Here is a 12,151-nt window from a genome sequence, read left to right on the forward strand (position 1 = left end):
CTCTTCCACACTGGACTAATATGCCTCCCCTGAATTTGGCAAAGGCATACACCCAGTTTAGGATAGGCACAGTCACAAGCTTCTCCTGGGGACAATTGTGCCTTGAAGCCTTACTGTATTTAGACACAGAGAATGGGCAATGTCTTCTCCTGAGGAGGGGCCCATCCAGGTCACTGATCGGGGCTCCACAGGGCAACTGATCATAGAGGGATGTTTTCCTAACATGACAAATGCTCATTGTGTTTTTGCTTATGAGTGACAAAGCAGCAGCCAGTTGTATATTTGCATTAGAAGTTAGCTAAGATTGAAGTAAGACCAAAGATTGAGAATAGAATACATTTTAAAAAAAAGTTTAAGAACCCTTTGAAGACTTCTAGATAAACATATGTCTACAGATACACTTGAATATAAAGTCATAATAAAAAAAAATCAGACATTCAATTGGTCAGAATTCTGAGTATTTGAGGCACAGTGCAACTGTCTCAGCTCATTCTCTAGTGAGGAATAAACACTTGATCAGAAACCTTAAAGTCCTGGCTGGGGTAGCACTGGGGTCCCACATGGGTGAAGCTATCGTCCCTGAAGTGAGTTAGGTGCCTAGCGATCCAGGGCAGTGTTGGCAAGGGCACTGATGTCACTGCGGTTGATTTCATCTTACGTTTCAGTAGTGTGCTAGTTCTATATAACTTTTGATATACACCCTTTACTTGTTTGTCAATATACCAAAGCTTATTATTGATTTCCTCGAGCTATTAAAAAAGAAGTGCTGTCATAGTCTAATGGGAGAACCCTCTTGCAATAAGGAATAGAATATTTTATAATCAGTGTTGGTGTTATTTTGGCTATGAACCCCCTCAGCTTTTATGTGCATTGTTGTAGAATGAATCATATCTTAGCATTTACATCTTAGCTTTAAAAGTAAAATTTTAATAGCATCTTCTGTTAAGTAATATTACCAGGTGTAAACGATGGTCAAGAACACAGTCAGGCATCTGGTGTGTACCTGAAGTATCTTTCGTGAGTACTGTCTGTGATGCCTCAGTTTCCTTTCCTCTTTTCTTTGTTTGGGGGACTGAGAACAAGTGTGAGTGTGTGTGTGTGTGTGTGTGTGTGCCCGCGCGCGCGTGTGTGCGCTCATGCACACGCACCTCTCCGTGCCTCTCCATACCCCTCCGTGCCTGTCAAGCAGAAATGGTTGGAATTTTATAAAGGTCTACCTGACCAGGTCAGAGGCACATCATTGGCTGCTGCTTGTGTTTTAGGTGAATCTCAGCTCAGTAGCACATGATCCAGGACTCCATTAGTGTTGCTTAGGTGTGGGCTGTGAAATATGCTTTAAAAGAGGAGTCAAGAAATCCAAGGGAAGTGTTTATTCTCTAGACTCTGTATGAACTCTGAGCTTTGTCTATGAGTATGGTCAAATAAAAGACACCGGCCTACAACCTCCCTCACCTACACCACCACCCTTACGGTGTCTTTCCCCAGCTTCACTGAATACGTTAAACCATGCATTGCTCCCTGTGTCTGACACTAGACCCTTGAGTGACTCGCTTATTCTATTGCTTCATTTGTAAAATAAATGAATAATCTTCCCATCTAAAGGATATGAAAATGAAGAAATAGGTAACGGTTTTATTTATTAAAACTTAAGAGGCACACTGCCAAAGATTATGTACTTTCATAAGATCATATATGTACATAAGATATCCGGCTCTGCCCCCTCCTGGGCCTCGTGGGCCGGGCAGCCATTTTGGGAAGAGCTTTGTTATGGTTGTGGGCTAGTCTGCTGGTCGGAGAAGCTGAGGACGCGTCCTCGGACGCCGTGAGTCGTCCTTGACCATAGCCCCGCCGCTGCCGGAGATTGGCAGACTCAAGTGGCCTTTTTAATGTTTGAGTAATGATGGAGATGGACCCAAATTAGAAAGTGATTTCTCCAATAAAGCAGTAGAAGATTCTTCCTATCACTTCTGGAAGCTCAGCCCAGTTTCGGGGAAGGAGGAGAACAAGTGAAATACAGAAAATTAATAAGAAGAAAACCTCATTTTGGAATTCTCTTTTCTCCTTGACCCTTATCTTTTCTACTTATAATTTTGCTTTGAATGTATAAATAGTAAAGACCAAAGAAATAGGGATATATATTTAGGAGCTTTATACCAAGAAATTTGCCTTGAAAGCTGCTATGAAAGCTGTGGCAGGAAAATGTTATCAAGTCTCTGTTGGATTCCTTTTTCAAAAAACAAGAGTTCTTCCAGGGTTAGATTCTGAAGGTGAAACAGGATGAAAGCACATATACCTGCACACTGCTTTAAGCAGTCCTGTGAGATAATGGGATCTGTGTTGTGAACGCTTTCGTCGTGGATAGTTTGCCACTGGAATTGATTGCGCAGAAGCTGCCTTACAGTGCTTTACTATTACATTTGTGACCTGTCACCTTGATGACATTTCTTGCCCACATCGGAGACCATTTGTCCTTCTAGCCATGACCTTGTTATGAACAGTGTTTGCACTCACTGTGCAGATGTCCGTGTTTTGCCTCTTTAAGCAACATCACAGTGCCATTACTCAAGGCAGTTGAATGAGGTGAACATAGACATAGCTTCCCCCCCTTTCCCCCCTTTTTTAAATGTAACAAATAACCTTTTATGTTCCCCTTCCCCCTTCCCCTCCCCCTCCCCCCTTTGGAAAAGTGTTGGGAACCAGGTATTCAGAATGAGCCATTGAGAGGATTAAGAGGGTGGGCCACACAGAGCTGGGGTTTTTTGTGCTTCATCACAAGGCGTGCTGCTGGCCAGGCTGTTTTAGCATCCTTCTTAGAAGAAAACCTCGTGGAAGATACAGGCGGCAACTTTGGATACAGGACCACAGAGGTGACACTCTGAGGATCCTGGCCATGAGGTTGGATGCCTCATCTTGCTAAAAAGACATTGGATCTAAATGGCGCTGCATGACTTTGTTCCTGCTTGGCTAAATTTCTCAACGCCACAGTCAGCTATGTCATCTACAGCCACCTTTGACAAACACGGAGAGCACCTATCCCGTGGAGAAGGTAGATTTGGAATAAACCGTCATCGACATAATTCCTCTGATGGCTTTTTTAACAATGGACCTCTACGGACTACAGGAGATTCTTGGCACCAACCCTCCCTATTCTGCCATGATTCTGTTGACTCTGGTGTCTCTAAGGGAGCGTATGCTGGAACCACAGGGAATCTCTCTGGTTGGCATGGCTCTTCCCGAGGTCATGATGGTATGAGCCAACGTAGTGGAGGTAGTACAGGAACCCACCGACACTGGAATGGCGGCTTCCATTCCCTGAAAGGCTGCTCCTTTCAAGAAAAAACACCAACTGAGATTAGGGAAGACAGAAAGGAGGATAAAGTAGAGAAGTTGCAGTTCGAAGAGGAAGGCTTCCCTTCTTTGAATCCAGAAGCTGGCAAACAGAATCAGCCGTGCCGACCAGTTGGGACCCTTTCCGTAGTGTGGGAAAAGCCACCTAGTGCCAAGCAACCCTCAAAGATGCTTGTCATCAAAACAATTCCCAAAGAGGATCCTGCTGCCGCCTTTTCTGCTGCATTCACCTCCTCAGGATCCCACCATGCAAATGGGAGCAAAGTGTCAACAGTGGCCCCGAGTGTCTTTAAGAACTTGGTTCCTGAGCCTGCACCACCTCCCTCAAAGCCCAACGCCTGGAAAGCTAACAGAATGGAACACAGATCTGGATCGCTTTGCTCTAGCCGGGAGCCTGCTTATACCAATCCAATTTCTGTTACTGAACCAGTGGTACTGGCTGCTGGTGCCGTTCTCCACTCTCCAAAAGAGAGTCCCCTCCAGTACTACCCCTCCCATTGAGATCAGCTCCTCTCGCCTGACCAAATTGACCCGACGAAGGATGAGCGAAATGGAGACTGCTCAGAAAGTAGAGACTGTGACAAGCTGGAGGGGCTAAGATCGGAGGGCAGCCACACACCTGAACCAAAGGAACATGGAGAACAAGCTTGTCTTCAGCACGGTCTTTCTCTGCCCATGGTCGAGGAAGGGGAGGTTCTGTCACACTCTCTGGAAGCAGAGCACAGGTTATTAAAAGCAATGGGATGGCAGGAAAACCCTGAAAATGGTGAGAGTTGCCTTCCACTCACAGAGGATAAGCTCAAGGAATTCCACGTGAGAACAGAGCAGCTATGAAGAAATGGGTTTGTAGAGAATGGCTTCTTACAAAGTCATAGTTCCAGCCTGTTCTCCCTGTGGAGAAGCACTTGCATTGCAGAGTGTGAGGACTCAGACACGGAAACAAGCAGCAGCGAGACGTCAGATGACGATGCCTGGAAGTAGAAATATAAATGCTCACAGTTGCTGCCCCGCTGAATTCAGCCTTGTGTTTAGAGAATATAAACTGTTCTTTTCCTTTTCTTCTGTTGTTGACTACTTCGTGCACAGGGAAATAATCATATCCCAAAGAGAGAGCAATTGTCTTGCTTAGCTTTTGTTTTCTTCCCTGTTATCTGCTTAATAGACATTTGTGTGGTGGGATTTTTTAAAGCACATACACAGTACCTGTGGGGCTGTGCACAAGTGGGAGCTGTCAGGGCAAAGATGCAGGGAGGAGATGCTGCTCTGCTCAACAGTTTCCACTACCAGCCCTTGGGGACTCATCCCTGTGCTCAAGCAATCATTGTCATTGACAAAGTGACTATTGAAGTTATAATTGTATTAAATTAATGCTAATATTTGGATATTTTATTTTATTTTTGGCTGCTGGGGTAACTTAGCCCTTAACCAAGCATATGTGGTTGTTTTTGGTTTTGGTTTTTTTTTTTGTTTTTGGTTTTTGTTTTTTTTTCTCCTTTTTTTTTTTTNTCTAAATGGCGCTGCATGACTTTGTTCCTGCTTGGCTAAATTTCTCAACGCCACAGTCAGCTATGTCATCTACAGCCACCTTTGACAAACACGGAGAGCACCTATCCCGTGGAGAAGGTAGATTTGGAATAAACCGTCATCGACATAATTCCTCTGATGGCTTTTTTAACAATGGACCTCTACGGACTACAGGAGATTCTTGGCACCAACCCTCCCTATTCTGCCATGATTCTGTTGACTCTGGTGTCTCTAAGGGAGCGTATGCTGGAACCACAGGGAATCTCTCTGGTTGGCATGGCTCTTCCCGAGGTCATGATGGTATGAGCCAACGTAGTGGAGGTAGTACAGGAACCCACCGACACTGGAATGGCGGCTTCCATTCCCTGAAAGGCTGCTCCTTTCAAGAAAAAACACCAACTGAGATTAGGGAAGACAGAAAGGAGGATAAAGTAGAGAAGTTGCAGTTCGAAGAGGAAGGCTTCCCTTCTTTGAATCCAGAAGCTGGCAAACAGAATCAGCCGTGCCGACCAGTTGGGACCCTTTCCGTAGTGTGGGAAAAGCCACCTAGTGCCAAGCAACCCTCAAAGATGCTTGTCATCAAAACAATTCCCAAAGAGGATCCTGCTGCCGCCTTTTCTGCTGCATTCACCTCCTCAGGATCCCACCATGCAAATGGGAGCAAAGTGTCAACAGTGGCCCCGAGTGTCTTTAAGAACTTGGTTCCTGAGCCTGCACCACCTCCCTCAAAGCCCAACGCCTGGAAAGCTAACAGAATGGAACACAGATCTGGATCGCTTTGCTCTAGCCGGGAGCCTGCTTATACCAATCCAATTTCTGTTACTGAACCAGTGGTACTGGCTGCTGGTGCCGTTCTCCACTCTCCAAAAGAGAGTCCCCTCCAGTACTACCCCTCCCATTGAGATCAGCTCCTCTCGCCTGACCAAATTGACCCGACGAAGGATGAGCGAAATGGAGACTGCTCAGAAAGTAGAGACTGTGACAAGCTGGAGGGGCTAAGATCGGAGGGCAGCCACACACCTGAACCAAAGGAACATGGAGAACAAGCTTGTCTTCAGCACGGTCTTTCTCTGCCCATGGTCGAGGAAGGGGAGGTTCTGTCACACTCTCTGGAAGCAGAGCACAGGTTATTAAAAGCAATGGGATGGCAGGAAAACCCTGAAAATGGTGAGAGTTGCCTTCCACTCACAGAGGATAAGCTCAAGGAATTCCACGTGAGAACAGAGCAGCTATGAAGAAATGGGTTTGTAGAGAATGGCTTCTTACAAAGTCATAGTTCCAGCCTGTTCTCCCTGTGGAGAAGCACTTGCATTGCAGAGTGTGAGGACTCAGACACGGAAACAAGCAGCAGCGAGACGTCAGATGACGATGCCTGGAAGTAGAAATATAAATGCTCACAGTTGACCTGCCCCGCTGAATTCAGCCTTGTGTTTAGAGAATATAAACTGTTCTTTTCCTTTTCTTCTGTTGTTGACTACTTCGTGCACAGGGAAATAATCATATCCCAAAGAGAGAGCAATTGTCTTGCTTAGCTTTTGTTTTCTTCCCTGTTATCTGCTTAATAGACATTTGTGTGGTGGGATTTTTTAAAGCACATACACAGTACCTGTGGGGCTGTGCACAAGTGGGAGCTGTCAGGGCAAAGATGCAGGGAGGAGATGCTGCTCTGCTCAACAGTTTCCACTACCAGCCCTTGGGGACTCATCCCTGTGCTCAAGCAATCATTGTCATTGACAAAGTGACTATTGAAGTTATAATTGTATTAAATTAATGCTAATATTTGGATATTTTATTTTATTTTTGGCTGCTGGGGTAACTTAGCCCTTAACCAAGCATATGTGGTTGTTTTTGGTTTTGGTTTTTTTTTTTGTTTTTGGTTTTTNTTTTTTTTTCTCCTTTTTTTTTTTTTCCTTTTGGGTACAGCTGTAAAATACTTGGATATAGGAAATGTTATTCTTGCAGCCTTGATATTCAGGGTGGATTGTAAAATATGAATTTTTGTGAGATTTCAAAGATTAAGATTATTTTGATAACATTATTTACAGATTTAAAAGATGTGGTTACCACAAGTCTGTTAAGGGGAAAAACTACTGCATAAAATAACTAACGTGGAATACATATTTTGTATCAGTTTGGATTGTCTTGTGTAAGAAATATATTTTCTTTAAAATTAGAGAGTGGATTCTTTTTTTAGGGGAAATATTTTTAGAAAACTGGGGGAAAACTGAATTCAGCCCCACCTGTTTCTCTTTTCAGCAAAAATTCTTAATGTGGAAAAACCTGTGCAATAAATTATTCACAATAAACTACATTTTCTTTACTGAAGGAAAAAAAAATAAGATATCCATGTAAGTGTGCTAAATCAAAATATAAAAAGTGATATAAAATGAGTTAAAAGTAACATTATTTGAAGTCTTTTACTGCCACCTGGTGGCCACTCATCATACTTTATTTTGTAGATACATTTGGATAGCCAGAGGTTTTTGAACGACCTCCGGAATGATATTGAGAAGAAAATAGGCTTCGATGCTATCATGAGGGTTCGGACCAGCACAGGTAACCCTCACACACACTGTTTCACGTCTTCTGCACAGTTACTGTTGCGCAGAAGAACATCGAGATTTCCAGAGGCAAATCTTCCTTTCTCCCTGTGCTGTAGGTTTCAGGGCCACTGATTTCTTCGGTGGGATATTCATGAACAACACCACAGATGTGGAAATGGCAGCCATCGACTGTGACAAGGCCGTGACGGTGGAGTTCAAGCATGATGACAAGCTCAGTGAAGATGTTGGGGCCCTGATCCAGGTGACTAAGCCGCCAGACGTGCTCCTCTCTTTGTAACAAAACTCTTTCTCCCAAGTTCTTAGAGCACACTCGTGTGGTTTACCCATAGGTCAGTAAGTAGGTGCTACTTATGTAGCACAGCAGTGGTTGGCCTGGCCATCGAGGTGAAGGGTCAGGCAGTAACAAACTGGCATCTGTGACGTGGCTGTGTCCAAGGTTCTTAGAGTCAGGTGACCCTCCCCTAGTTAGTTCATTTTAGTTAATTCACCCCTTCGTTCTTCCCTATGCAAGAGCACCCCAATTGGTTGTCCACTGCCAGACAGCCAACCCAGAAAATATACATACAAGTAACATTATATGTTACAGTGTTATTGTGAGGAATAGATACATATATACATATGCATATATACATGCTGTAACAATTAGTGAGATAAGAGGCCACAGGTTTTAAGGAGAGAGTGGAGGAGTGAATGAATGTGAGAATATGGAAAGAGGAAAGACAAGGGAGAGATGTTGTGAAAGGGAGAGAGAAATCTCAAAAAGGAAAAAGAAAGGTCCTACCTCCAAATGAAATCTTATTCTAAGGTGCAGGGCTGGGGTTTTAGAATGTCAGCATATAGGGGTCACAGTGTAGCCTCTGGGATTCTGCTAAGCATTGTATGGGATAGGACTAGCTTTGAGTAAAAATCAATTAAAGAAATAAGAAAAATCTACTTAAAGATAGTAGTTTCCAAACATCAGCTTTATACTGGAAGGGTAGAGAGATTGACACAGGATAAGCAGACTTCTAGTGCTTGGTTTTGAATCACGGGCGCCTGGGTAGTGGCTGTGTTCCCGCAGACCTGAGTGCACCGTAAAAGTAGCTATGCCCTTTCATGGGACGTGAGCTTGGGCAGAGCTAGGAATGCACGCCGACTTCGTTTCTGGACCTAGGTCCGTGATAGTAAAAATCTGTGAAATGCAAATCAGTGTGAAATGCACACAGATATTTACATGTGACTAGCTCAATCGCTTAAACCATCGAAATGTTACAGTGAATGAATTATCCTTCCTCCAGGTATCATTCAACCTTTAAAAATAACGGAGAAACACTGGGGGGTTTTTAGAAATCGTTCATCTGTACATATGATTCTATACACTCCAACGGGATTAAATTAGCTTGGCTGGATCTGGTCAGTAATACCCAGGTCTCGATGTTGTTTCTGCAGTGTGCTGTGCTCTACACAACCATCAGTGGTCAGCGAAGACTCCGGATTCACAATCTCGCCTTAAACTGCAGCACCCAGCTAGCGGATCTCTACAAGAGCTGTGAAACAGATGTCCTTATCAACTTCTTTGCCAAGTCAGGTAGCATCTTGCTAATCTCACAGCTCGGTGAATCAGACTCACTGGGTAACTGGTAGGAAGCTGGAAAATACTGCAGAAACCAGTGAAGTCGAAGGCTGGAGAATGGCCATCTCCTCTAGCCATAATGAGGGAGACCAGACTCTCCAGGGCCAGGCCACACAGATTTGGCCTAAGTTTTCTTGCTAGTGGGGAGTCTGAGGTGAACTCTAAGAGTGTGAGTGTTCTCTAGCGCTGCTGACTTACACCACTGTTGATTATCTGGACCCAGATGACTAAGAAGCAGGATGGGTGATTTCTTTGCCCTTCTGAAAGCCTATACTTAAGGTATGGAAGAGAGCATTCGGGCCTGCAGAAGTCAGGACTTGGGGAGATAACAAACTGGTCTGTCTTTTCTGTGTATGGAATCCTGATTCTAGTCGTTTCAAGATAAATATAAATAAATATGGGTCGATGTAACTCTTTGCCATAATTAGGCCAGTGTCCCTCTTTGCCCAGATCACACTATTTACTCAAAAGAGGAGCAGCAGAGAGCATTGTCCTTGTTTGGTAGTCTGAAGATAACAGCAACTTGTTCTTTGTTATTATTGAAAGAGATCTGTTTCTAAAGCTTTCTGTCTCTTCTGTTTGTGGTTTTGTGCTTTTAGCTTTTAAAGCAGTTTTGAACCAGCCTTTGAAGGCCATCCGGGAAATCCTAGTTAATCAGACTGCCCATATGTTGGCGTGTTACCGGAAGCACTGTGCGAGTCCGTCTGCCGCAAGCCAGGTGAGGTCCCTGCTGTTCTGCACAGCCAGCGTGTGCAGAGCAGCAAGCATACAGCTGCTATTCCAGGATACTGTCAGGGAGAGCACACAGTCAAGGAAACTGAGGATGCAGCTGCGCTGGGGGTGGGGAGATGGCGACCCTGCACTTCTGTACCTTATAGCCAACATCAAAAAAGAAACTTGGGTTTTACAGGGTCTGACCAAAAAATGTGACAGCCACAAATACACTGTTTATAAACAGAGAAATGTCACAATATGCTAGGATTCTCTTTTATATATAGACCTAGGCATTTCGTTGTAACATGTGCATGCTTAAATATATTTAAGGCATGTAAGGTTGCCATGAACTGATGGCAGTAATAACAGTGGCTCTTTCAAAAGTAAATATGTTATAGCATAAATGATGGAATTATTTTCACTTAAAAGTTACATAGACCTGGCTTCCCTGCCTCTCTGTGTGTGTAGAGCAGGCACTCCTTGAATGTGTGGCAATCCTCCTGCCTCAGTTTAAACAGTATTAATAGAATCACTTTGGAACAAGTGTCTCTGGGCATCATGTAAGTGATCTGGACATTTAGGTAAACCTCGAGCCATTTGCCCTGCTTTTCTCCTCGAATCACCTGCTTCCCTGTGTCAGTAAAGGTAGGTGCTGCTTTCCACCGTTAGATCTGGAATATCTAACTAATTTTGATTCAAAACTAATTCTGTGGGCAACTAGTGGAAAATCTTTTTCTAATTCTTTGTTAAAGTAGTTACTCCACATTTGAGGAGGCTGTCAGCAGGGAGAGAATACAGACAAATTCTGCCTCTGAATTTACAGCTGAATGAAAAGGGCAAACATTTGTTAGACCACTCTTTACAGGGATGTCCCCTTTGGGCTACCCAAAGTGATACTCACCCATTCTGTGCTGACAGTTATGCACGGCTGGTCAGCTCTCTTGGGTATTCAGGATCTTTCACTTTGGTAAACTCAAGTTTCAATACTGTTGCATAGGTCAAGCATAGTGGCATATGTCTGGGGAGGGAACAGAATCAGGGGTGCAGGTTATTGAGGCCTACCTTAGCACTCACTATGAGACCTGTCTCAAAAATAGAAAGAAAGAAAGAAAGAAAGAAAGAAAGAGAGAGAGAGAGAGAGAGAGAGAGAGAGAGAGAGAGAGAGAGAGAAAAGAAAGAAAGAAAGNAAAGAAAGAAAGAAAGAAAGAAAGAAAGAAAGAAAGAAAGAAAGAAAGAAAGAAAGAAAGAAAGAAAGAAAAGGAAAGAAAGGAAGGTGGTAAGGGGACAAGAAAAGCAAGGCAGGCAGGCACAGGCAGCAGGCAGGCAGGCAGAATTGGGAAGTGTGCTTGTTTGAGTCACGTGATCCCACCAGGTGCTTATGGACTCCATCTTGGATGAGGTCCAGTCATGAGCACTTGCACCCATCCGTACTACTCGTCTTGGATTTCTGGAAGATACTCTTCTGCCTCCGGAGCATCTCCCTTTTCAGAAGGATTAGTTGACATGGAGCAGGTATAGTTAGTGTCTTCTCTCAAAGTTTATTTGCTAATATTAAAATGCCTTGCCTTTAAAGACCTTAAATGAAAAAAAAAAAAAACAATCTTGCTTGTTTAAGGGGAAAAGTAAAACTTACTGTCTCGTTCTGGTTTAAAAGCTAGGAGACTTGTGAATGCACCAGATCACCTGCTTTTATGGCTTAAACATAGAGCAAACCATTGCTTCACTGTTTTACTCAGAACAACTCAATAGACAGGATTCCTGCTCTTTGAAAATGAGATTTTTCCTTTTCCATTTGAGCCTTTCATGGCACCCTTCAACCACCAACGAAGTTAGGGCACTGACAATCCAGTCACCTCCAACAGCCACCTCCAAATACTGGCACCCTGAGGACCACACCTTCAATACTGCATCTGTAGAATACTTCCCATATCCAGGCCCCAACACCAAACCAGACCATCAACGCACATACTCTGATTGTGTAATGGACCTGTGCGGACTGCTTTTGCTCAGTTACCAAAGCAAGAGAAGCCACATGGATAGGAAATTTAAGGAGGAACCACTCAGACTCGGGTGCTCAGCCGTGAGAAGCATCAAAAGAATGTTCCAGTAAATGTTCTGGTTTACATAAGTGGCTTTATGAAAGCTAATAAGCCACTTGTGTTATTTGGGAGTAAAATGTTCCTCACAAGGCAAATGAGGGGCTGAAGAGCTGGCTCAGCAGTTAAGAACACTTGGTACTTCGTAAGGACTGCGTTTGCTCTCCAGCAGCCACGTGGTAGCTCACAACCATCTGGGACTCCAGTTCCAGGGGATCCCGAGGCCTCTTCTGACCTCTGAGAACACTAGGAATTCATGTATCGCACAGACATACATTGGAGCAAAACATTTG

At 43.9% G+C, this 12,151-nt stretch overlaps 1 protein-coding gene and 2 pseudogenes across 2 annotated transcripts in view; all 3 read left to right on the forward strand.

Moving 5' to 3' along the window:
- The window catches only part of Sec24d (SEC24 homolog D, COPII coat complex component), a 95,462-nt gene that overhangs the window by 75,038 nt on the left and 8,273 nt on the right, over nt 1-12,151 (forward strand). For both annotated transcript variants that reach the window (XM_029537347.1, XM_021195252.2), the window contains exons 16-19: nt 7,332-7,428; nt 7,532-7,677; nt 8,865-9,003; nt 9,648-9,766. In XM_029537347.1, the coding sequence (XP_029393207.1) occupies nt 7,332-7,428; nt 7,532-7,677; nt 8,865-9,003; nt 9,648-9,766 (501 nt within the window). The remainder of the gene's footprint in view (nt 1-7,331; nt 7,429-7,531; nt 7,678-8,864; nt 9,004-9,647; nt 9,767-12,151) is intronic.
- On the forward strand, nt 1,735-4,643 carry LOC110319733 (annotated as a pseudogene).
- LOC110319734 lies at nt 4,860-6,570 on the forward strand (annotated as a pseudogene).

The sequence above is a fragment of the Mus pahari genome, chromosome 4 (assembly GCF_900095145.1).
Source record: "Mus pahari chromosome 4, PAHARI_EIJ_v1.1, whole genome shotgun sequence".
Lineage (NCBI taxonomy): Eukaryota > Metazoa > Chordata > Mammalia > Rodentia > Muridae > Mus > Mus pahari.